This window comes from Cinclus cinclus, chromosome 9 (genome assembly GCF_963662255.1).
Source record: "Cinclus cinclus chromosome 9, bCinCin1.1, whole genome shotgun sequence".
Lineage (NCBI taxonomy): Eukaryota > Metazoa > Chordata > Aves > Passeriformes > Cinclidae > Cinclus > Cinclus cinclus.
In genome coordinates this window covers 18,775,665-18,802,198 of record NC_085054.1, presented here as the reverse complement: position 1 = coordinate 18,802,198, position 26,534 = coordinate 18,775,665, and the positions used below count along the sequence as shown (strand labels likewise).

General features: G+C 41.9%; 1 protein-coding gene across 1 annotated transcript in view; it reads right to left on the bottom strand.

Annotated features, from left to right (window-relative positions):
* PDIA5 (protein disulfide isomerase family A member 5) overlaps positions 1-26,534 on the bottom strand; it is a 95,901-nt gene that overhangs the window by 55,199 nt on the left and 14,168 nt on the right. The window contains exons 3-8 of the mRNA XM_062498019.1: positions 26,261-26,348; positions 12,680-12,763; positions 11,882-11,927; positions 6,190-6,282; positions 4,867-4,927; positions 1,265-1,332 (exon numbers count right to left, since the gene is read on the bottom strand). Coding sequence (XP_062354003.1) covers positions 1,265-1,332; positions 4,867-4,927; positions 6,190-6,282; positions 11,882-11,927; positions 12,680-12,763; positions 26,261-26,348 — 440 coding nt within the window. The remainder of the gene's footprint in view (positions 1-1,264; positions 1,333-4,866; positions 4,928-6,189; positions 6,283-11,881; positions 11,928-12,679; positions 12,764-26,260; positions 26,349-26,534) is intronic.

The following is a 26,534-nucleotide window of genomic DNA, read 5'->3' as shown; positions in this document are numbered from 1 at the left end:
AGTTTAAATTCTCTGGTCTGAATTTAATAAATACACATGGACAAGAAAGGGATAACTGCAGGAGGACAGAGTGCTCTGCAGCATGCCTTCTCTCTGGCACTGTCTCTATAGGTGATGCTTTACATTCCTAATCCCTCTCACCCCACATCCCACAATGTACTCCCATGCAGGGCAGGAGTGCCTTCCCAAAGACTGCAGCACATGCTTCTCTGAAGGGAGATGGCCTTAGAATGCTTCCTGGCTGGACAAAAACAGTCTTGAAAATACCTTTTAAGGCTTTTGTCATGTCCTAAATAATAGTCAGAATAGCTCCCACTCATTTCAGCCCTAAGCAAACAAAGTTTTAGAGAAAACACTTCTGAAAACAACCAGTTTGGAGAATGTTAGGCAGTCTGAGAGCACTAGATGGTCATGAGAAGGAATGGCCAGAGCTGCCCTGGCAATGAACTGCAGTGCTTCATCTTTTCCTCACAAGGAAAACCGTAAACACAACAGTGACTGATCCAACAGGTAGGACCAGACCAAATCCTGCTAGAGCCATGAAACAACAATCCTATTTCTTTGTCCTTTATGTACTACTGGCATCACATAAATCATACATTAAGCACATTATAAAACCTCAACTAGACAAGTGCCTTTGACTTGCTCACAGAGATCAATACACCTTATTGGTACAAAGGGGTAACTAAATTACTGTGAATGCTGTACTCTATTAGAGCCAAAATTAACTTTCATATCAATGGGACATCAATGCTAACTTTGACAGAGCTACAGTTAAATGTAAGATTCTACTAATGCTGAGTGGCTGGAGGGGGACCAGTAGCTTATGAGAGGGGGATTTCCCTCCCATAACACTGTGATTCTCCACTAAAAAAGTGTATTGCTAACTGCAATCCATCCCTGACCCTTCTATGAAACATCAGGCCAAAAAGCTGATCACACCCATTAAGGCATTTCAAATTACCGAAATGAGCCCAAAAGGCCTAGAAACTCACAAACTAGAGGCTAAATGCAAATCTCCATGGAAAAACTGCAGTGGATCTAAAGGGCAAGGGAGTTCACATCTTATTGTCTAAAGTTTTAGAAGAATAAAAACCAAGAGAGAATCCTGAAGAGATCTGGAACAAAGTAATTTTTTCTGGTTTGTTTCAGCTTGCTTAAAAATTGATAATTTTGATTTTGATACATATTTGTCAGTTTATTTACTTTAAAAAGTGTTAAAATTATTTTTGAAATGTCACATAAATCTCATTGTCTCACTTACATATTTACCCTTGAGTTCTGTGGCTGCCTGCTGATAAGATGGCATCATTCTCTTACAAACACCACACCCTGATAAAAAACAAATTGTGTAAGTAATATGCCAACAACTCTATTCAGCCTCTTCTACAGTATACATGTTCCAAAGCATATGAAGTAATATTTTATACTAAAAATTTTAAACAAAAATTCTTTATCAGCTTCATTAAATCATTATTAGATTATTAGTTTCTAAGGATGTTACTTATTACAAGCCTCTATTTTTGCACGTTTTTCACACTCTTCATTTTCAGATTCATTTCTCATCCTAGTATGAAGAGAGCAAAACCTTCTTATATTCCTCAGGCTCTAAACTGAGCCTAGAGGAGAATACAAGATGAAACACACATATCAAGTCAACAGAAGATGTCATAATTGTGAACTCTAAACAAAAAGCTTTTGCATTTCTGGTCTTTGAAGGGACAGGAGGAGGTACTTCAGATTCATTCCATCTTAACAAGGCTTTGAAATTAATTTGAGACGCATTTCCTAAACACATTACACAGACATCAAGTGTTAAACAGTGGTCTGTTAATTGAGCAGACATAGCTCAGAAGCAACAGCCCTTGTAAGATAAAATAATGTGCTGTGGAAAAGACAAAGAGTGAGTGAGGAAGACCACCAATGTGTAGTTGGAGTGTGCTGAGTGAGAGCTGTTTGATGATGCTCTGCAGTGCTAAGGAGATTAGCAGTAAATCACCTTGTAAGCAGCAGCTTTCACCCCTGCCAAGTAAAATCTGTGCGTGCAGATGGGACGGGGCAGGAGTGCAGACAGCATGGAAGAAAGGTAGCTGGAGCCAAGCACTCCAGACACTTTTTGTGGAAACTCTCAGTCCACCATGGGACAGTAGCCAACACTTCTGTTCTGGTTAACAGACAGTCTTGAAAATGTCTTCCAGAAAGGAGGAACAGACTTTGCAGCCACTTGTTTAGGATCACATCAGCATGCCTGGAAAAGAACATCCTTTAATCTGACAAAGGAGAGCTCTTGTTTCTGTGGTCTTCCATCTTTGATCTCTCTGCTCAAATTGACAATGAGGTTCTTAAATTAGTGCTGGTCAAAATGACAGTTTCTTAGTGGGTAAAGAACACTCATTTAAGGCCCACTGAGGTCTTGTAACGTCATCCAAACCACTGCACAGACATCAAGAGATGTGAGTTGACAGACATCTGAATTGTCCATTTCTTCTCAGGAGCCTCTGGCCCTTAAGTCCTGCAGCAGATTTTCCTATCTTCCCCTCTTCACCTTCCCTTATTGCTCCCTGGAGTACCTTAGAGCAATGGCTCACACCAGCCTCTTCTGCCCAGCCATCACCCCTATCATCCTCCTTTTCCCTGCTCTGCTGCTGCCTCAAACTTGCTGCTCCCAAACCCACTTCACTACATCCTCTCCTGTCCTCGTATTTCTGGGTTATATTGTTCAGGATGCTGCCAAGCCACATATACCCCTCAACAGGCATAAAAGGGGAACCTCAAAAAACTCATTTTCTTCTGTTCTTCCTTCTTGTATTTTGTCCAAAAAGGGGGAGCTTAATTAAATATAGATAATTTTTTCCAGTAGTTAACACCTTCATTTTCAAAGCCTTGTTTTCAATCATGTTTATAAACAGCTCCTTCTTGTTGCCAAATCCAGACAGTCTCCTGCAGGAGTCTTCTTTGACAGAGTTAACTACAAATAAATCTGAATCCCTCCAGTACACCTAATATTTCATCTTTAGTGCTGACTTTCTAATATAGGCCCGAAAGTACAGTGAAAGGTCTGCAAATGGCAGGTAATACCTTCTGAGGAAAGAAAGCCTTTGCTTTGAGTTGTTTTACCCAGACCAAGCATTCCTGAAATATTAAAGTAACTACATCTAAGTCTGTAGTTGTATTCATCTCCCTCTGCAGCAGTACATAATGAAAGAGCCCATTTCCTATCAATCTGCCACAATGAATCTAAAGCCCCTGCTTCCAACAAAGCAGAGAAATAAGGCAGCTGTCTTCCCCACAGCCTCCCAGACAAAGCCTCTGATGTCCTCTCATGCCAAAGACCTCCCTTACAAATAAGAAAAAGCTGAATTTCTTTTATTGACCAGTCTTGATTTGCTGCTTCCAGCTATGAAAGGTAACACCTGTATATAACCAATAATTTCAGCTGCTCAAAGCCCATCTTTTATTGCAACTCCTGGATGTATCCTGTCTCCAGTAAAAGGAGCAAGAAAAAATTTGGGCAACAACCAATTCAGAAGGTCTTGTGCGTTAAATAAAAGATGAGGGAGTTACAAACTGAGAAATCAGAGGAAGAAAAAACTCACAAGTAGACTTCCTTCACAGCACAAGTATTACAGCACTGAAAACTAGCAGGTGTTTTGCCACTTCAAAGAAGAGAAACTGGAAGGAGGAGGGTTTCTGAGGGAATGGTTCAAAGAGAACGAAGGGTTAGATAAGGCACATTTCAGAAAGAGACTCAGTTGTGGAAAACAATTATTCCTGATACAGGTAAAGTGTGACAGCACCGTGCAGCCCGGCTCTCCCTGAAGGGACGATTTACAGCAGAGCAGCCGTATCATCTCCTGCTGATCCAAGGCAGCAGCTACTGGGAACTGCCACACACCATGCCAGGCCACACCACAGGACCACAGCAACTGCAGAGTCTGAAGTCACAGAGCCACAAGGGATTTTATTAAAAAAAAAAAAAAAGTCATATCCTCTCTGTGATGCATCAAACTAAATCTTGAGCAATTTTGGCCATCGTGACAGTGCTCAGATGAGAATAAAAAGACTGGTGTCTCAGGCAGTAATTACAAGAGAAAATACACTGAGGAACACCAGATAATGCTGCCATGGCACACACATTTTAAAGAGAATCAGCCAGCAAATTGCTTGTAGTATGTCACATCAACTTCCCTACCAGGGCACTGCTGGGAAGCTTTCCTAGTTTAGGTCGCATTTATTCCCTTGTCATGGCGTCTCTGATTCCTGAACTGAGCAACAACCCAAGAGCAACGCAGTCGTGCTTAGAAGAGCTGGAAAGCCTCTCACACAGCAGTCATCAGGAAACACAAAAAGACAGCTGTAAATCTGCAACACTAAGCAACAAGTAGCCAATGCAATGACAAGATAGCAGCAATACAAGGTCAAGGTCACAAAAGAAATGGAGAGACTCCAATGTGCTCTCCTCTTCCTGAAACCCCACTTGCATTTGAGTTACCCCTGCCAATGAAGGCAGGAATGTGCAGGGTGCCTCTGGGATGGAGCAGGAATAATAGCCCTGCTCCTGATGCCTGCACTGTTCCCTCTGCCTGCAGCACTCAGTGTTTCTGTTCTGTGCAGCACAAACCTAGAAAGGACAACAGGTAACAAAATTACAGAAAGCAGCTGCTTAAAAGAACATGGAGCAAGAGCCATCATCACAAGAGAGAAGAAGACTGGGATACAAGTGATGGACAACCAGGCAGAACAACACAAGGAGCTGAATGATAAAGGTGACAGAAAATGGTATTATAGGTGAAGCTTCTAGTCAGACTTGGACATCTCCCAGCAGAGAAGGGGGAAAGAAGTGACAGGACATGCTGGACTACTTACATGGGGCATAGAACATCATCAGTAGGGGCTTGTCTTCCTTCTTAAGAAGCCTTCTCAATTCCTAGTGAATGAACCAAAGAAAATAAAAAACACACTTATTCTCAATGACACCTCTTATTATTTGTACTACAACTTCAAAAAACTAATATATGTATTCATAGAATACAGGCTCATTTATCTGAGAGAAAAGGGCTCATCTTTCCTAACAGAGAGGACTCATTTTTTTCCTTGTTTAACTTGAAAGAAGATGACAAAATTTATTATACACTCAGCTATCTGCTGAATATGCTAGACCAGTATCTGCACTGTTAATATGTGGAAGTTCCATGGTTTAGTTCGTTCTCACTGCAGAATCTCTATCTGCAAACTCTTTCTTCACTGACTCATCCAAAATCCATATTGCAATTCAAAAAGTCAGACTCAATAATAACAAAATAAGTTCAGTTTTCACACTATGAAACCTTGCCAAACCTGTGAGATGCCATGCAAAAAGGATTTTTCAGTACCAGCATGATAGAAAAACTAGATGAAGTTTTCAAATTGAATGCAACCCCTGGAAGCCTTGTAATAGAGTACAGAGGGTGAACATTAAAAATTAATCTTCCTACAAAAACTGAATGTCAGAATAACCATTTCTAATATTAAAAATGAAAGCCAGAAAATTGAAAAAGCCCTTTACAAAATACCAGCTAGAGTCCAATCAATTAAAGTTTAAAAAAATCTATAGACTAGAAAACTAATATAAAAGACCAGACTGATTATATTAGAAAGAATATAATGAGTAACTGTGGTGGCACTGGGTTTTTAAGGTAGTTTCATCACATTTGCTGCTTTCCCACTTAACACTGAGAGGACAGTTACCAAGTTAAATTCCCCAAAATCTGGATTCTGTTTCTTCTTGCTTCACACTTCCTAACCTCAGGCACATGAGGGAACCCAACGTTTAATGACAACCTACAGTTCGAAGACCAGCATTTTACCTCCTACTTGCATTCTGCAGTAACTGCACCTGGCAAGCTGCCCCACTTCTCTGAGACAAAGAGAGCTGTGCCCCCACACCATCCACAAGCTCTGACACTTGCTGTGTAGCTGGCAGCCTGAGGTCAAGGCCACATACAGGGCAGAGGAGGGTGAGAAGCACAGGACTTTACAGTTATCACAACCCATAAAATTTGTCAAATCACTTCAAACAGGCTGGGTGCTTTAAACTTCCCTTCCAAAGAAACAAGATAATGATGTTTCACTAAGAGTTAATACAAAGATACACACTCCCTTCATCCCATATATTTATAAAACAATAGAACATCTATCCAGCTAATGTACCTTTTCACTGTCAACGTGCACAATATCTTTGGCTTCAGGATCTTCCTCCCACAATGGAGCACCTTCTGGATCCTTGAGAAAGGCCACCATAGACTGTAATAAACAGGCGGAAAAAGCTTTTCAAGAAACACAAATAGAAATCGTGAGACATCCAATCTCAAATCCATGCTGTGATGTAAACCCCATCCAATTGGTACCTTTGCTTTTCTGCTCATATATTCATCTGCTCTAACAAAGATTTGTACTAATCTCCTATTGCAGAACCAAGTGATATGTGGTACTTTCATCATAAGTGGTATTCCAACTTACTAGTTCCCACTCCCACTATAAAACTGGGGAGAACAGAGTGGAAGTGAATCAGCACACAGAGAATAGCTTCAAGGATCCTTCAGAGAGCTCTTTCAATGGTACTAGACCTTCCACAGCGAGTCCCTGGGTTAGCAGGAAAGACTTCTCTTTATGTAGAGGTCAGGCTCTCATGCCCTTGACTGTATCTCAGTAACAGGACTAGCTGGAGGGCACACTCATACTTGCTGTGAGCAAAAGCAAACAAACACACAGATCAAACTGCCCATTTGGTCAAAGGAAGAATAATCCACCAACAGTTCCCTGTGTGACCCACCTACCTTAAAAATCCATTGAATGCAGTTTCAAGTATGAGAATAAGAAGCAAATGTGAAAGAAGAAGTGGGAAATACAAAACCCTAGGATTCTGCAGGGTTGTCCCACATTCAACAGGCCGAGTACATGTGTACACGTACTTTGTAACTGCTTTACCTGACTTGCAACCAAAAACTCCTTTCAGCAGACCACAGATATACTCTCTTTACCATAAGGACATATACTCTGATAGCTCTGATTTCAACCTGAGCTTGAAGGAAACTCCAGCCCTCTCAATAATATATTTTCCATGGATTCTGGCAGTCACACTTCTCCCTGTTTCCAGCTGTTACCTGCAAACATAGGCTTGATCACTTTTGTCCTCAGATGTCTGCGCTCTAGGTAACATGATACCTGGTATTTCATGTTCATTCACCACTCAGAATGACCCCACTGCTTTCTCTATGGTATTGCTTGTAGGTTTGTGTCCAGTCCCATACAGGATCTCTGCCACACCAGTAACATTGGGGTCCCTGAGGAGCTTCCTTCAGTGAGTGTGAGCGGATGAAGCTGCCACAGCACTAAGCTATACTAACACACACCAAGAGTACTAATTTAAAAGCCTGGGTGTGTACTCTACTTTCTCAGTAACAGGCTGGCAGCACAGCAGGTGACATGTCCCATCACTGGAACAGTCTCAGAGACATTTTTGCTGCCTGTCTGCCTTTGGTGGGGCTGATGTGGTACAACATCCCAACAGCTTATCAACAGAGAAGGAAGTTTAGCTCATTTTCCTGCCTCTCGGTTGGTACTGCAAGGCTTGGGAGGATTCAGAGCTTACAGCAGGATCCATTTATTGCATTTATGTTTCTGTCTGCTTGCACAGCTAACATTGAAAAGATTTGTCTTATCACAAGAGGCAGCATGTATCAGTCACCAGTCAGCAACCAAAACACTTAATGTACACAGTAAAAAGGATCTAACGGGTGAGGATGACAAATGCTTCCAGAAGAAATTTGTTTTACTGTGGCATTGTCAGGGAAAGGAGCTAGTTAGGAAAAAAATATATAAAATCAAGATATTTACAATGGAGTTACAATGTAAAAAGCTGTAGACTTAGAGGCATTGACATCCCAAATGATATCCTAAGAAGACTAATAATACATGGGGAGAGGAAAGATGAGGACAGAACAGAAGAGATATTCTACCTTCAACTACATCAAGGTCTGCTCAACCTCAGCATGCACAGACCACAACTATACACTGGAGAAGAGGAGAAAGGGGTCAACATTTTGAAGGGCTAATGAGTGTAATTGACTCTGCTAGTTTCAAAAATTCCTGCATGCCAAATTCAGTCATGTAGAAACAGATGTGGTTAGTGGATGGGGGATTAAAGAGATTTAATTCATCCAGCCTCTCCCTCTCAGCCAAGACAGAAAAAAACTAGATGTGTAATGTCTTCTGGCAGGAGCAGGCAGTATGTTGCCTTGCCCTCAATTGTTCATGCAGCAAAGAACTTATTCTCTTACTTTAAACAGGGAAGAACACCCAAAAAAACCACAGCATTCTCCAGTCACAGAAGAGCAGTGTCCCCAGGCTGCTGTGTTAGAGGCCACAGCAAGGTCCAGGGCACAGCATCCCTGGTGCTGTAGAACCAGCTCTACTCCAGCCCTGCAGTGGTATGGTCAGGACCTGCTTTGACCCCACGGCATGGACAGAGGCACCAGGGGCTGTAACCAGCTGTGCCAGCTTTGAACCTTAAACCTCGATTCAGCAGAGTACAGGACATGCTTCATCCAGCACAAGCTGCTAAAAACAAGCAAGTTTTAACAGGAGAGCTGATCTATAATCATGTACGAGAATCTAGGTTTTAACCTGAAAGAAAACATACACGAACACATCCTTGTGCTTTTCACTCCTTTAAAGTGTCATGCAGTAAGGATGCTACAACAAGCCCTCCCTCAATTTCACATATACACTCCTTACAACAGCCAACTTGAAAAGGATGCAGGGTTTAGAGCAGGACCAATTTATTAAGTCTATTCCCTTTGCCAGTATAAGCAGATGTGCACTTCGGTGAGTTTTCTCCATTTTAGAAGAAGGGTAAAACTCTCCCTATACTTTATACTCCAGAAAAGGCTTCATCATGCAATAAACACAGCCTGGATACTGGCATTGTGGCTCTCTTGAGAATTAAGATATCATGTGACTAAAGCAACATGTGAACAGACATTCCACGAAAGATCAAAGCTTAGGTCTTCAACAGCAGATGACTACAGCTACCTGAGGAGAAGACAGACTAGTGCTTGTAGTTCTTATGTAGCTTACACTGGCACATGCTCTCAATTTCTAGCCAAAAGAAATTGAGTTTACAGACTCTGCACCAGCCATTGGATAAGGACCTCTGTGCTTTCTAACCATCAATGGATCTATCGCTTATGACCATCTAAAACTGTTTTTCAGACTCCTGAATTCTTGACTTTCACAATATGTAGCTACTAGTTCCAATATTTTTTTCTAACATTGTAGTTATTTCTTCCAAAGCAGCCATCCCAAAATGCCACTAATCACCCTCAAGTTTGGAGAAAAAAAAGAAGCAATCACTTCCTTTTTTAAGCTACTCACAGTTACAGAAATATCTACTGGAATTTCCAGATGTCCTTTTTAATACTGTGTGAACCTAAGTGCTTCTCCAAAGAACTGGACATACATTTTTTAAACTATTCCTAAAAATTTTGCATCACTGAATTTTGTTATCTTGCCTTCCATCTCTCTTTCCTACATACCCCAAACTGCTCAGATCTTAACACAGGTCTGAGCAGCAGGAGGTTCTGACTGCCAAGTAACTTCCCCCTACTGTGAACACTGAGCTATCCTTCATTCCTCATTTTTCTAACAGGGAAACCTCAAGGGCATCTCTGCTAATTACATAAGGATTTAGTTACTTTAAGAAATGAAAAGCTTTCTAAAAACCTGAGTACACTATCAGCTGGATCAGCCACATCTATGAAATTGCTGATTACTCCAGAAGAATCCTTTTATAATTCTTCAGAGCTGTGTCCATCATTCTCCAAAATGCCATACATATATTAATATGTCTACTGGATGTCTGGAAAGAAGATCCGAGTTTTATTGCCACAAGTTTGCTGAATGATGTGAAACAAATCCTTTAATCTCCCTGTTCTTCAGTGTGTCCACCTGTCCAGAAAATGAGAGTGATACCTTATGTAATGGTGTTGCTCTGCTGCTCTCTGTTTGTATGTACTGGGAGACTCCTGACAAACACAGCTGAGAGAGAGAAACAAAGGTCACTGGCTCAACAGAAGAACACATGGAGAAGTGGAACAGAGGGAGAAATGCAAAAAATATCCAGGCAGCTGTGAGGAGCAGAACAAGCAAACAGCTGAATTATTTGATCATGGCCCAGATCTGATCCATTGCCCAACCTGCAAATCATTAGTGGCTGGTTTCACAGGGGCAGTTTAATTGAGAAAGACTCCAGTCCCCAGAGTGAGGGAGCATCAAAATCCCTCTTCCACCCCCAATAGAACCTCACATCCCTGTCCATGGGATGCTGCTTTCTTCTTCCCAGGAGGCAGAGCAAAAGAGAAGGGTGAAATCCTCATCACAAAACAGCTGAAGGAATAAACACAATCTGGTTCCTGTAGGGCTATGATTGCCTCTCAGCCCAATGCTCCCCGGAGCACTGCAGGTGCTTTCCACTTGATCTGATCTGTAAGGAAGAGTCACAGCACTAATTCCTGGTTGCAGCACTTTACAGAGGGCAGGAGAGACACATCATGTATTGTTCAAACCACCCAAATTTAGGCAACCAGCAAGTCTACCTAAACCCATCTTCCACCATGAAAAAACAATCACCAGCTGCAATTCCTCACTAAGTACAGAAGCTGGTTTAGACATCTGCTGACTGGACTGGGTATTTAACATTGCCCTTCCTAATGCCAGGCAAGATTTCTGCTGGAGGAGATGGGAAGATACACAGTCCTACCTTCCCCATCTCAGACAAATCCTGCATCACAGCCTCAAGTGAAGACTGAATGAATTCAAGTCAGGGGTCACTTCTACGACAGTCTCTCATCAGATACTCTCCAACTCTGGCTGTAAAAGTAAGATCCAGAGCAAGAGCACTTAGGAACAGCCACTCTGGCCGACTCAGGTTCACACAGCATCTCACACAGGCTTTCCTCCATCCCAGGGCAATGCCCTGAACAAGCCAGAAAGAGGAAGTACATGGAATTATATCAACCTGGGGTGATGTCATTAAGTCTTTGAAAGACCAATGACTGTGCAGAGCCCAGGTTTGCTGGAGGAGAAAGTGAAACAGGAACTGGGCATCAGAGCTGGACAGAAGTGATTTCTGGAAGCAGTCATTGGAAGCTCATCACATCAGGATACTCCCAACATTTCACCAGGGCTTTGCAAAGGAAAGCTGCACACTTTTGGCCTGCTTACTGTGCTTTTAGTCCACCATTTCCACAATCATCTGGATCTGCACATTTGTATGATGTCTTATGCCTTCTGTCTTCCCTTGCCCATAGAACGTTGTCTTCCATTGCTTTATGTCAAGATTTGCCAGAAAAAGAGAAAGGTCATTTTATACCTGATGCATTCAAAGCACTTTCACAGGAGTTGTGGTTCCACAATCTGATAAAAGATAAGGCCACTCAGCTCTCTTCAGCGTTTATAAACACACAATCAAAGAACCTCAGAGAACTCCTTATCAAAATGCAGTATCAGCTAATACTTTTAGTTATACTACCATTAAGAACACCTTGTAATCAAAACAAGAAAATCTTTATTTGTTACCAGTGTGTAAGTTAACTTACAATTTACCTTCCAGTTCAACATGGGGTCAATCTTTTAAATAATAAACAATTTTCCTGGATCTGTGGTTGACTGACATGTATGCACACAAAAACCTTTAGGCCATTCTGACAGCTGTTTATGAAGATTAATCCCCTCCCTTTCATGCCTTCAGCATGAAGAAATATCAAAACCAGTTTTTAATCCACAAATTTTTCACCCACATCTAGCAAAACCAAAAGAATAATAATGGAATATTTGAATTTACCTTCAATGTAACCGCTCTGTTATATGCAGTATGAAATGCACCGTCCCTGTTAAATGAGGAGTGGGGAATAGAGTTAACTTACAGTAACATTACTGGAATTCATACATGGAATTCATGCTCTTCCTGACTTCTTGCTAACCAGAACACTATCCTGCTGAAGCCACAGAACTAAGTAGAATTTACAGTACAGTAATTTAAGGAGGGTGGGGAGGAACAAGAGGAAGGAAAAAGGGAAGGTGCAAACCAGTGTAAAGAAAACAGTTTCCCAGTAAACAACTTCCTCCCTGACACTTTAACAAGAATATTTACTAAGGCATGATCTCTGGAGATGCAGCTGCTTGGTGTACATAACAGTACTCCCACTCCTATTATTTTCAGGAAGAAAAATCTCTTGCTGTCTCACGACACCTGCCTGTCTCCACTCACATTATGAAGGACTATCTCAAGTCAGAAAAACAGAGAGAGGTGAAGCAACTTGTCCAAGGCACATGCCAGCAGGCAAGTGACAGAAATCAAGAGAACTCAAATCTCAGGCATCAACCCCATGCACTGGGCAATTTTAGTCCATTGGACATCTCTCCCTGCTTGTGCTTTCAGTGTTCTCTGTTCAACAACAAACTAAATTTAACTCAACTTCTGTCATAACACATGCCTGCAAACTGAAGAAACAGCAATTAACTTCATAGGATAAAAAATAAGTCATCTTAATACTGCAGCAGCATGGGGCTGAAAGAAGAATAAACACTCTTAATGGGGGCATCAACAATTATGAACTACAAATCCCAGCCCAGCACTCACTTATAATGGAGTAAATCCACTCCCTTCTCCTTTGAATTAGGATCTACCTTCATCTTCTTGCATAATTTTCGGCTTTCAGTATCACTGCAAAAAACACATATTGGAAGAAAGGTTACCAAAAAAGAAAATCAAATGCATTCAGTTCTGAGAACTCATTGCTGTGCTTCCTCGTCAGCAATTAATTCAAACTAACAGTAATTTGGAAATCATTTAGCCAAGTTTGTGGGACAAGCATTGTGAAAAGCTCCATTAGTCAATTTAATTTCTCTGTTTGCTTGGTCAGGACACGGTGAACTGTGTTAAATTTACATTCCAAAGCCAAGCCCTAACCAGCAGAGAAGCAGCTCATTCTAGCATGTCCAAGGACCTCAGCAGATCTTCTGTCCATGAGATTAACATAAAATTTAGGAAAGTCAAATTTCAGTAAGGCCATGCTACTGTTAGGGTGGTGGTCAAAGGGCACTGTTTGTGAGAAGATTCAAAAGGAAAGAGCAGGTCAGCTTTTACATTTGGCAGAAGATAATAAAAAGCCAAAAAACCCCATGTTCGTGGTATGTCCAAGTCCAAATCACAAGCATTTAGCCTTAAAAACATCCTGCAGAAAACATAAACCAATTGAAATTCTGGAGCCCCAAGCCCAGCAACCCCATTCATTTAATGTATGAAACGTGTGTCGTAGAAAATAGAGGCAGAAACATCTCTTAAAGAAGGAGGGAGGTATCAGCAGACAGACCTGCTGGAGGTGATCTTCAAATTGAATGAGACCAAGTTGCTTCTAGCACCAGATTAGGCTGACTTGAAAAAGAGAGAAGGGTCATGGGAGAGAGCTGTAAATACATTTGTTTCAGTGGGCAGGTAAAAGGTCTTCACTGCCTAGCTGCTCTCTAAAAAGTGCAGGAGTGAAGCCATAAGGAGATTTCAAGCTGAAGTGAATAAGAAAGATGGTCAAAGATCTGGGGAGATGAGCAAAACAGAAAAGAGGATGATTCACATTGACAAGGCTGTTCTCTGCATTGACAAACAGCAAGATTAAGCAGCTTGGAAACTTGTTCCCAGCAGAGGACAACTTGTACCTTTTACGCAGATAAATCAATTTAGAAAATGAAAACACTGAAAACCCATCAAGTTTAAACTGATTAGAGACAACAAGACGCAAGGCTTGCAAGAGCCCCATGAAATTAAGTGCTGCTGCCAGCTCTGGTGCTAATTCTCCCAATGTTCTCCAGCTGCCTTTCTAAAAATGTGGAGAACAACAAACACCAAGTTCACAGTGAGCTGCAAGTGAGAATGCAATTCAGTGGAAGTTTCCCAAATGCTTACAGTGAATGGAAATAAGGAGGAATGTGCTATGGACACATGCAGTAAAATCAGAATATTATGCTGAAGCCTGAAATGAGCATTTTAAGGAACTAACAAAGCACACAACTACCGCACCAGGAAGGAACACTTGTAATCTCAATTGAAGTGTATTTCTGAAGAGTCTTACTGAATTCATGTCAGTTTTGCATTTTTACATTGCTGTAACCCATAAACACTCTCTTTGCTTCTCTGGGAGGCTGAACATCTCAGCTTGAGAACTGAATAATGTGGACACGTCTCCTTGTTACAAAACTAGACTATGGAACAAATGCCCTGGATTTGGAGTTATGCCAGAAAAAAGTGTTTGCCACATGGAGTTCATACAAATAGCCTGCAGCAACATCAAACCCAGAGGTCAGAAACATTCTATCTTCTCTCCCCTGCAGTCCTTCAATGGTTCCATGGGCAAAACCTTAATGACTGGAAGGTCAAGGAATCTCCAGAGAAGGACACCAGTTTCAGATGACTCTTCTGTCTTACCCCAGACAGATTCAGAGGCACAGAGAAGTTCTTGTGGCCCTGCTGCAGCTGAGTGCCAGGCAATTAACTAGTCAGTCCACATGACAGCCAACATCCATAAATGCTCTTCTGGACACTCCCAAACCTTTCCCATGTACAGACGTATCTGTGGCTATCTCAGCTTTGCCAAGACAAATGTTGGGTGCATGATGTGAACAAGTGTAATGCTGAAACCTCAGTAACAGGGTCTGTGATGCCCCCAAGATGTGCAGACCATTGTTCTGGCATAAGCAGAGGACGAAACTGAGTATCAAGAGAATCCTGTGCCTGTTCTACCATCTATTTCATGCAACTTCTAACCATGTGGGGAAGAAAGTGTAATTTCCCCTTATGTATCATTTGGAGATCTGAATGGATACTAATATTCTGCAAGGTTTATAGTGGATAAAAGCTACAAAGCATTATTACTGAGCTATACCTGTGAGTAAGTAGCTAGCCACTCCTATCACTTCAACTCCTAGCAATTCATTTTGTGTTTGCATGAGTTTCAATAAAATAAAATTTAAAAAGCTATTTCACTGGATCTAAGGGTGCCCTGCTTTCATAATTTCTCCATTTGCAGAGATTCACACAGCTGCCTGAATGCATAGCCATTATCACAGGAAAGAAAGCAGCAGTTTCCTCCAGTATGTCTCCTACCACTTAGAGGGCAGATTCTCTGCACCACTTCATTGAGAGTTAAGCCTGTTTATGCAAGCTATCTGCACTGATGCACAGGATAGAAGGGGAGCAAATTCCAAGAATAGGAAATGTCTAAATATGTATCAGTAATTTTTTCATGCATCAAGTGCAGATTTTTGCACATGCCAGACCCACCAGCTCGATGCTACGCTAACAATTATCTGGAAAAAGCAGAAATGTACAGAATGTACAGAAATGGCAGAGATGAACCTGTCTGCTTTTCCTTCTGCCTTCACTTACAGCCAGACAAAAATAACCTGCAAAGAGCAACCTCCTCTGATATAACTTGGTTATGACCATTATTCTTAATGAGAGTAAATATCAACACAGATGCAGCCTGCTCTGAGATTTGTCTCTTTTGAATCTCAGCCAACAGCCTCTCTCTGAAGATGAGCTCCTCAACTCTCACATGGGAGAGGGTAATTAGGACTCCAGTTCTTGCAATTTAATTATAGCACTTGAAGAGACTGTGTAAGAGTTTGTTATAATGACTAAAAGTAAAAATAACAACCAAAAAAAAAAAAAAAACACCCAAAAAAACCCCCACCCAAAACAGGAAACAAAAGGGGAAAAGAAAACCAAAACCAAACCACAACCTAAGAAGCCAGAAACTACCCCCAAAATCAGCATTCTACCAACTCTGCCAAGCCATTCCAGACAAGGCACCAGGCTCGGGAAATACTGCCTTGAGAATGAGGTCAGTAATGTGTCCTCTGCAGCCACCCTTGGCTGCCTCCTACCATTTCTGTCCAGAGTAATTTGAACCTGCTGTGCTACTGCTGAAGGGACCCTTGCAGGCAGTCCTACAATAATCCAGTATTATCTCCCTGGAAAATCATCCAAAACATCTACTTATTTTCAATACCACAAGGACCTAAGCAGCAGCTATGTGGTAATAAGGTCAAACCTTAAGTAGCACAATGGCAGTTTCCTTCCACTCCCACAGGCATGTTCTCTATTCTTCCCCTTCCACAAAATCAAACCTTTGTTGGAGAAGTGAAGACAGATGACACTTGGTAAAAAGAAGAATAAAATTAATGATCCAAGCTGGTCTAGGAAAGAAGTCTAAATAAAAACAAAGGTAGCATGCACTGCAAAGATTGCGTGTACACTTCACCCCTTTCCATTCATGTCCCCATCTCCTCTACTGGGATATATTTCTGTCACTGGGGGTTAAGATGGAGCTGGCAGGATGCCCAACTGGAGCACTCCCTGTAAACCTCCGGGGTCCCTTGTCAGCGCTAGCATGCATGAATAATCCCTTAGCACAGGCAGCCAGATGTTACCAGGGCAGGAGGGCGGCGAGAGACTCATGAAGGAGACCTGGCCTCCTTTGGCTCACCACCAGTGCAGCCAGCTCCTTAAGGGGACATGTCACAGCCACTCCTTAGCAGTGGCACAAGGTGCTCTGCCTGTCCAGGACTGCCCACAGGTCTGGACACTCATGGCCATAAGGGTGGAGAAGAAGCGAGAAACACTGATGGCAGTCCCCAGTGGCAGGAGGAGCAACACAGAAAAAGGATTTTGCAGCAATGTGTCAAGGTAATTTGGAAAGAGAAAGAAGAGGAGATAAAGCTAGACAGAAGGAATACAAAGTAAGACCCAGGAGTTTTGCTGCAGTTAAGTCCACATAGTTTCTAAATCTAAAACAAGTCCAAGCTTGATGGATCCCAAATAAAAAATGGTGTATGGAGGTGGAAGTGCAAAACCTCCTCCTTGGGGCAAATTCAAATATTGTCTAGTCAGGTCCCAAAGGAACATATTAAGACAAACATCCTCAGCACCATTCTCTTTCATGAGCACAAATAACATCTTTTGCAGCTTCCTAATAATTTCCTTTATTATGCTCATTGGCCTCTCATGAAGATGGGAAAACAGCCCCACAACCACATCTCTGGGAAGGAAGGATCTGGAATGACTGTCAAATCCCCTCTTCAGCACTGACAAAAATGCCATTCCAAAATGTTCATGTCTCCAGCTGCCAATGTGACAGCAGAGTGTGCACATGCTGTGTGGCCACATCACTTGCACGCCACAACCCTGGCAGCCCCTAACACTTTGCAACGCAGAGTGCACCCAACTTTCTTTTTTTACCCATACCTACAGGGTTTCCAGGCACAAGACAAGTAATTAATAAAAACACTGACAGAACCAATTTAAGTAACCAGGTCAGTAAATGTGCCTGCACAAAAACTATCTCATTCCTCCATCAGCATATGATGTAACCACATGCAAATCACAGACCTCACAATTTTTAAACAGATTTTCTCTTTTATCTGTACATCTTGCCATCTGAAACAGGCTCAATAATCCACATAAATTATGCTTCAGCAGTCCCTTATATCACAGTTGTGCCTGTAGACTGTAATGCAATGGAGGCTCTGTTGTATCAGTGATTATACAAACACTGTCACTGTCCCAACAGCTGGAAGAGACAAAACTGGGCAGGTAAGGAGAAGGAGCAGGCTCCAAAAGCAAGGGAATACCACAAAGCAGAAGCAAGACTGCCTATAAAGCAAGTCTCCCAGCACTGGAAAACTTTGGAAGGTACCAATCAAAGCTGTTATCTTGTTACCAGCACGCTCTCTCATTCTTGTCTGTTGTTCAGGTGCTTTCATTCTTTTATGTTACAGTGAAAACCATCATAGAGAACTCCAGTTACAACTTCAAGGAAGTTCAACTGCAATTTCAGTCCAGCTATTAGAAGTGAATAATCAGACAGGGTTTCCCATCTCAGTGCACAGCCTCTGCAATACCCTATGGATACCTTGCACAGAATACACTCTCCAGACAACAAACTGATGAACATCCTGGGAAAGCATGGAGCTGAGATCCTGCCAACAACTAATTGAGCTTGTCACCCCAAAAAAGCAGCAAAAGACATGCTAGCAGCAAAAATTTCCTCAAGTCTCCTAAAGTATAAAACGCATTTGCACTTGCAAACCTGATTCTGAAAGAGGAAGTCATTAACAGTCAGTTGCAGTTAGATATGCTCCTACAAGGTTTTGAAATAAAAAAGGGAATTCATTAGCCATTGTTGGGGACAATATGGGATTTTGACTGCTCCCTGTAGTCATCTATTCCACCCTCCAACAAAGACCCTGTGATACATTTACAGTACAGTAGTTTGTGTACCTTACTGACCAAACAAAAACAGATTGATTCTAGCAAAACTCTCCTAATACTGCAGGCACTGCTTGCCTCCCCATCACCCTCACTTCTCCCTCCCATCCTGGGCCAGCAGCTGCCACAAGTACTGCTTCTAACAGTACGTCACATTTGTAAGGCTCCTCATTTTCTATAATGGTCCCACCCCTTCCTGTATCACTCTCTCAAGACCAATCTCAAATCAAAACCAAAAAAAATCCTAGGGAAAAAAATCACTTCTCAAACTATCAGGCTGTCTTGCACTTCTTCAAAGAGATGGATGGTAATGGCTTGCACCTACTTGAACAGAAAACCCATACTCAGCCATCAGTGCAGAAAGGCACTCAGATACTCTGCTTCTGAGTGGGGTTTAAGGACCTGCAGGCACCAAAATAGGAACAGGACCCAGGTGAAACGGATGCAGAAGTAATGAGCACAGGAAGCTTAAACACAAGATTTGTCTTGAAAAACAAAGCAACGTTTTGTGACCATTCTGGGTTCCTGATGGAAATGATCTTCTAGAACAAGTAAAAATAGCAACACGTTTCCACAGCACAGAGCAAACGAACCAGTCAAACAGTGCGGCACATGAAAAGCTTGAATCTTTTAAGGGATGGGGGAGCGTGAAAGCCAAAACCAGAAAATGTACTGCTGGAAAGAATTAAAGATAAGGATTAGCAGATGAACAGAACAGAGTCTCATGTGAATTTAGGGCCTGATTTTACCCCCTAGAATGCAGCAAAAATCCCTGTTTCAAGGGGGGATTGCAATCACCTTGCAGATGATTGCAGCCTTCTGCTCCAAACGCTCCCCTGGAACGTGCCAGGAATGCAAACAGAATAATCCATGTGCTGTGGAGACCCAGCACCATTTGTCACCCAATACAAACGACTCCCTGTGCCCATTAGTCAATTAGAGAGGCCAGGGATCTAGAGGAAAAAAATTATAAGGAAGTATTTTTTGAAAATTAAAACCCATGAGATTAATTCTTATTGCAAGCAAGAGCAAGCCAAAAAGCAGAAAGAAAACCAAGACAAAGAGGTAGCATGTAACATCCTATCGTCAAGCTTAAACAATTAAGGGGAAAATTATAAGCTCCGGCCCCTGCAGAAAGTCAAGAAGTTATAAAGAACAGTACTTTCCATGAAAATATAAATTAGCAAGAGGCACTTGGCAGCCCACATACCTGCACAGAAATAAGGTAAACACATTCATAAGAGCTACCAAAAGTTTTGCAGGAAGTTCTAAAACCACCAAACACTCAAATTCTTTACAAAGCAGCAGCACTTCCTCATCCCACAGAATGGCACAGGGGAACACTGTCCCAACAGATGACTACTACTGAGTTCATATGAATCTAAGAACCCCAAAATACAGGTTTTGAACATGTCACCCATGGGCATACTAATGCTGCAGCCCTCTGTACACCCATTTATCACCATTTGGTGCACCATGGGCCTGGAGAGGATGGCAGCTAGAGGACGTTTTAAATGAATTACTGGGTGCAGAAAAACAGATGTGACTCCTTTTACATTAAATTTGAGCTCTCTTACTGTTCATTTTCGTCTGAAAAACAGCAACATCGAAGATTTGGTTAATGAGCAACTCTAGGCAAAACTCATGGAATACTCAAGTTTAGGATGAAACAGACATGAGCTCAGACTCATAGACCCAACTATTATTGTGGACTTAGTTAATTGTTCTGTGTTTCTGAATTATTGCAATACTCCAAACCGAATGGGTTTAAGTTAGGAACTGAGAGTTTCCAAAAAAATTATTCTTTTCAGATTGGCATAACACTTCCTGCATGGTCACTCTTACAGTAAAATAAAAAGGCTTTAATGTGACTGGGCATTAACCACACAGACAGGTTATGACAGAGACAGGAGGCAGGCACTGAAAATCTATGCTGTAAGTGCAGTTTGCCCTTATAAATGGCACTCACACAAGGTCCACACTGGCAGTATAACTCATTTGCAAAGCCTTCCTGAGGGACACCTGCCTTACCTCCCCTGGACCAGCTGCAAACAGAGCCCCTGCTACCTACCCCCTGCTGGCACTGTGAGCCATCCTTTTCTGAGCTGCCTTTCACCTTCAAGGCTTCTGTAAAAAAATGGAGAAATCCCAAACACCACAAATCTGCTTGGATAGAAAGAGCTGTACCAGGGCAAGAGCAGCACTCCTTCTTCCTTTTTCTCTCTCTCTCTGTTAGGTCTGGTCAGTTTTATTTGCAATTTCAAAGCTTTTCATCAGCTTTAAAATTCAGCTACAAGTAGGAAAGATGGGTAGACTTACTCTCTTAAATAAATCCTACTTCTGAGTGGCTTTACAGGATGAAGGTAAAAACTAGAGAGCAAAATTACTCTAACACCATCTGTACTGCTAGTCTTATTTCTGAAATTCCTCCCTGCTATGTCAAGACATTAAACACATTCATTTATGACTGTGTGGACAGGTAAAGCCTTTCTATATCTAAGCATTAGGAAATTAGAAATTTGGGAAGACCTCATCTAAAAGACTGAAAAACAGGGATATTACAGAAAACCCCAGAAAAGACAAATACTTGTTAGATTTGGCTCTCTTGTCAGCCAGCATGTTTAGCTCTGTAGGTCTGAACACACTGCTTTGCCAGCCAAATTATGGTCTCACCTTCATGCTAAGTATCATGGGACTGCTACAACAACAAGTATTTACTGGGGATAGGGACTACAAGAATGATGCACATGACACACAAAAGGGACTAAAAGAATGACACACAAAAGCAGAAAAAGTGGGATTAAAACCAAACAAAAATTAGTCAGATATTTTAACCAGATGGCATTTCCTCTTCCTAGCAGTCTGATGTGCTAAAGCCAAGCACACGCGCTATGACAGCAGATGGAAATCACACAGCTTTGTTTATGTTTGGGACCTACAGTAAAAGGAACCATACAAGTTTGAGCAGAGAATAATTACCTAGAGCCAAAGAAATGGGTGTTTTTTAAAAAATACCAATCACAATTGGGCACGCATTATAGTCAATAAAAACTCAAGACAAATCAGTAATTGGAAAACACAGGAGTATTCCCTAAATCATATTCATGATGGAGAGAGCTACTTTCAACCTCTTCAAAGCTGCACCTGACCACAATGTGCTTTATGACCTGCCAAACACATTTTCTTCTCATCAATAAAGGCATTTTACCTTCTTTCCACTTCACCCAAACTAGTTACACTCTTCCAAGTAACACCAGTCCTTGGCCACACTGTGGTCTATCACAAAATCCACTTAACAAGGCTAGAGAATAACTCTGTAATGACTGTTCTTCAAAACCACACCTTGGGACATCACAAACTGAGACTAGAGCTTTGTCTGCCTTAAATACGAGCAGCAGCAATTTTGTCTTTCACTCAAAAGATAATTCCAACTTACTGTGTTCCCAGGCACATCACTTTGTACTTTTTACTTGGCACTATAAGGATTTGACAAGAGTTTCTATTTTTAACAAAACTCCTCTTTTACTTGACCACATCAATGCTTTCCTCCAGTTGTACAAGGCCTTAAAAAATGGAGGTTTTGGGAGACCGGGGGCACACAGAGACTCTGCAGCACAAACCCCAACCTGCTGTCAGAGTTAGCAGCAGTCAGTCTCCAAGACAGAAAATATCACATCCTTCTGTGCTTTTTTGCAGATATCCCAAGTTTTCAATTCCCTATGATGTCCTTCAATTTTCCAGATTTCTACCAGACTACAACTAAAAAAACAATTAAATAAATAGCCCAACCTCCTGCTTTGTTACATGCCCATTCCAATTTCACCCGAATGCCCTAAAGAGCACCCATTCAGGCTGCTGCAGAATTTTTCTTCTAAAGTTCTCCAAACTCTTTATAAACATTGACTAATATATCAGGCAATATTTACCCAATTGCTTTGAAAAGAGATACACCTTTTGTAACTGCACAAAGTAACAAGAAGTGACTCATTAGCAGAGTCAGGAACAGAAGCTGTGACTTCCAGCTCCTATTAATGTGGAATCTCCCCAGACACCAGTCCCAGAACACTTGCTCCCAAGGTGCCTGATCCATCTCTCTGGAACACTGAAGACTTAACAATCTGCAATGTTGTGCTCCATCCCCAATACCATGCATCTCACCAGGCATAATTACATGTCTCTTACATCACCATTCATTCAGTGTCAGATGCCTCAGCAAGGACTTCTTAATTAAGACATGTAAAGGTTAAAATAAAACATACTTTTTGTCATATCACTGTAGGGTCTTTCATTCACAATTGAAATAACTTCATATTTAACTGTGTAGAGAGCCACATATGCCATCTCAGCACACAGCAGCAAACAGTGACCACTTCAATGCTGTGAGCAATTCTCCAGCTGCCCCTTAATCTCTAGAAGGAGGCGTCGATTTTTCTGCAGGAACTGACTGAGCTCTCCCAAACTAGGGCCTTATCTACAGTGCCACATACAGGGGGTCACACTCCAGCACAGCACTTGGCACAAGTGAGCCCCACTGTTCAGGAAAGGCAGGCATATGGCATTCCCAGCAACACACTTCCCAAGCCCCAGCACTCGGGATTTCTGCTACCCTGCCTAAAAGTGACAAACTAAGTGACAACCTCCTCTACTCCACACTGTCTCAGCAAGAAACCAAGTATTTCCCTACATCATGCTGAAAAACTAACTTCCCTCTCTCCCTGAGACCACTCAACCTGGAACTGAAAGCTCAAAGCTAATCTCTGCCTTATACCACAGATACACCAGAAGCCAAGGCCAAGGAGCACGGTTTCCATGCAAACCAGCATTCAGGAAGTGTGAATGTCACACTTCCAGCTGCAAACCTGCACACTCTCCTCCACCATATGAAATACAGAACATGCTGCTGAGACTTAGCAATTCACACTGACCTCTGTCCATGCAGCAAAATGCTCTTGCCTTCTCCTGAAAACGAGGGGAAAGAGAATGACAAGTAACAAAAAAAGCACCATCAATAAAGAAAAAGGAAAGAAAAAGACTGCCGTCATTGCCAAAGGGAAGCAGAGGCACAAACCACAACTCTGTATGTATGCCAGCCTTGCCAACGCTTGGATCTGAAGGCAAAGAAGCCCAGTACAGCAGGATGTGAAGAGCAAAGCCAAAATTTCTCGTTAAGTATTGCTGCCAAACAAGACATTTCTTGTCAGTATTTGTAAAACAAATTGAGCCTGTGCTGTAAATATCCCTGCATCTGTGTGCTGTTTGTTTCAGCATGAAGAGTTGCAAATAAGCCTCCCAGCATACTTGCTGCAGGAGAATGGTTTAAGCCACTCTGGTAGGACTCAGCTGTCCGGATTTTACAACTGGCCCTCTGTGACCTGGGGCAGGCAGCACAACTGCAGCAGTATTATCACTGCAGCAAGGTGGGCAGTGGCTTGCAGCCACTGTATACAATTTTTGAAAAGCAGTAAGCAAAGGAAAAAACCTTTCATTACAAAAAAAATTGTTTAAAAGTTACCTCAACACTACTAGATTGATTTCAGAATACTTCAAAAGCTTAACAAGAAAAATCAACCACAAAACTTGGTTTAGGCTCAAACTATTTCTTCAGGGTTTCTTTTTACATCCATCAAGACCTCCTTTACAACAAGCCAGTCTTCCAGCTCACCTTGCCCCACGAAGCCAGTTCACAAACTCTGTTATGGTATCCCTTACAGGAGTGACAGAAGGGATAGAAGTCCATCTCTGAAAAACACCCAGGTTCTTCCAAAACACGACATGAAAGACAGCTCTGCTTTACCCTCAAAGAGAGAATTACACCTATTGCCAGGTTACAACATCCTGGTCACTCCCAGCCACTTAGCAGGTGGTAATCTGACTGTAGCATTACTGGTGTCAAAGAAAATTTTGGGAACCCACCAATCTATTCCCAACCCCTTACAGCATGACTTTCACCACACTGCTTCACTATCTGAGATTAATTCACCTTTCAGTATTTCCCCATCATGGTGAGAGGAAAGGCACTGCAAGTACCAAACTTCCTATGAAAACAAAGCACTGTGTGGGAGAGACTTGAAAATACATTTCTTGCAAGTAGCTTCCATAATGAAGTTTGGTCTGGATGTCAATGTTTGGAAAGTGAGAGTATATTAGAGTTTGATTAATTGAAGTTTATTTTACAGCAAAATCAAGAAATGCATTTCCCTGCCCATCACCATTACTTACAAACTCAAGAGTGCACCATTACTTACAAACTCAGGAGTGGAAACTGACCTGTTGCACTAAGTGCCAAAACTTCACTGGATTTCAAACTGAAGTCCTAAACAATGAATCTTTCCTTCCCCAACCCAGAACTGAAATAAATCCTGAAGGGAGTTATTGTTGGATATATATATATATATATATATATATATATATATATATATATATATATAGTTGGATAATAGCATTTTGAAGGGCCAGCTGAACAGCCTCATCATCCAGCATTTGTATATGCCACATACACACACAGAGAGTAAGTAGTAGGTCCCCCAAAACAGAGGTAGCCTAAAACAAAAGACACAGAAAGGTAGCAACCAGTCCATAACCAGAAACTGAAGCCGACTAGAAACTGAAGCCAAGAGGCTGACTCAATATCCTATTTGCAACTCCTCATTGTTGACAGCAAAAAATTACTTACCAGTGCTTTTGTTAGAAATGGAGACTGGTTTTCATGGATTTCAGAGGTATGCCAGATCTCCTTACAACTTCACCTTGTCAGAGTCAACACAATTTATCCACTGGCTTTTCAGCAGGTGACAAGAGATGCAGGCTTCACTTGTCTCTGAGGAACTGCCCTGCTTTCTGCCGACAGATGACTTGGAGCTCTGTCCCAACCAGTTGGGCAGAGATGAAAGTGTGTGTACACTTGGACGAGCCCAGCAGAATGCAAACAGAAGGCAGAGGCACAGGACTCCACAGGAGAGATACCTGCCTCGTGGCAGGTGGGAGCAGGGCAGGTTAACAATAATAAACCCATGTTAACTTGCATTTACCAATGACTTATTCTGGGTCACTGTTTGATGGATGAGGGTTAGTTTCAAAAGTGTAATTTTAAGGGAGCTACATGATGTGCAGAGCTGGCTTACATTTGTGCACGGTGTACAGTCTGTTCATACCATGGCAATCCACCCAAACACACAGGTAGGCAGCAAGCTGCTCCTCTGCAGTGCAGAAAGGGGAACTTGCCACCTGCAGGCAAACCTCTCAAAGCTGCAGAGGCACTATGACACACAAGCTAAAACTACAAGCAAACTGTTATTGAGTTGAACCACAGCTGATATTTTCGCATCTGCAAAGCAGAAAGCACACACCTGTTCATTCCTCCCCACACACACAACCACTTACAAAAACAAGTTTCTCTGCCTTCACGATAAAATTGCCAGGAGCTAATGCCAGCATAGAGGAAGGTCTTTAAAAGAAAGCACATTTTATTAAGAAACACAAATGGGGGGATGCTTCAAAACCAAGCAAACAGCCTTACTGCTCACACAACATTTGCTGTCAGAGCAGAATTGCACTGCCCTCCAGCTGAGGCACAACATGTGAGAATCCTCCTCCCCTGGCTTGTGGAAAGAAAGCTTGCACCCTGTGTGTCCCCTGTGAAAGGCAATGTTAGCTGGAGTCTCGGCTTCAGACTGAAAATCATGCTGCCAGAGAAGTAACAACTGCCATAAGGAAAAAAATTATTCCCCTCCACTCATCCAAAGGAAGATAAGATGGTAAGATATAAGCTCCCTACAGAAGAAACTGCAAAGAATTATGTTAATCCAGTTAAAGGCAAAACGTTACAGAGGCATCAAGAAAGCTAAGATAGCAATAAAATCCAAAAGGGGAGAGGGAAAATAAAAAGAGCATGACACGTACCCACAGTCTATCCAGCTTATAGTACCTCGTCCTTTCACCTCCTGGGCCACACTGGACAGTAATCTGAGTGAGCTTTCAGCAGCAGCAGCTGGAAGACAAAATTAAATTATAAAACTAAATGAACAGCATTACTACTCCACACAAAACAACACAACACTGCATTTCTATGTTCTGAAGCACTCGAAGAACATTTTGTCTCATTTGAAGAAACCAACATAACAGGGAGCAGTAAAATCTTCTGTAAACTAGAAGGAAAGCTGGCTGAAGCTGGGTG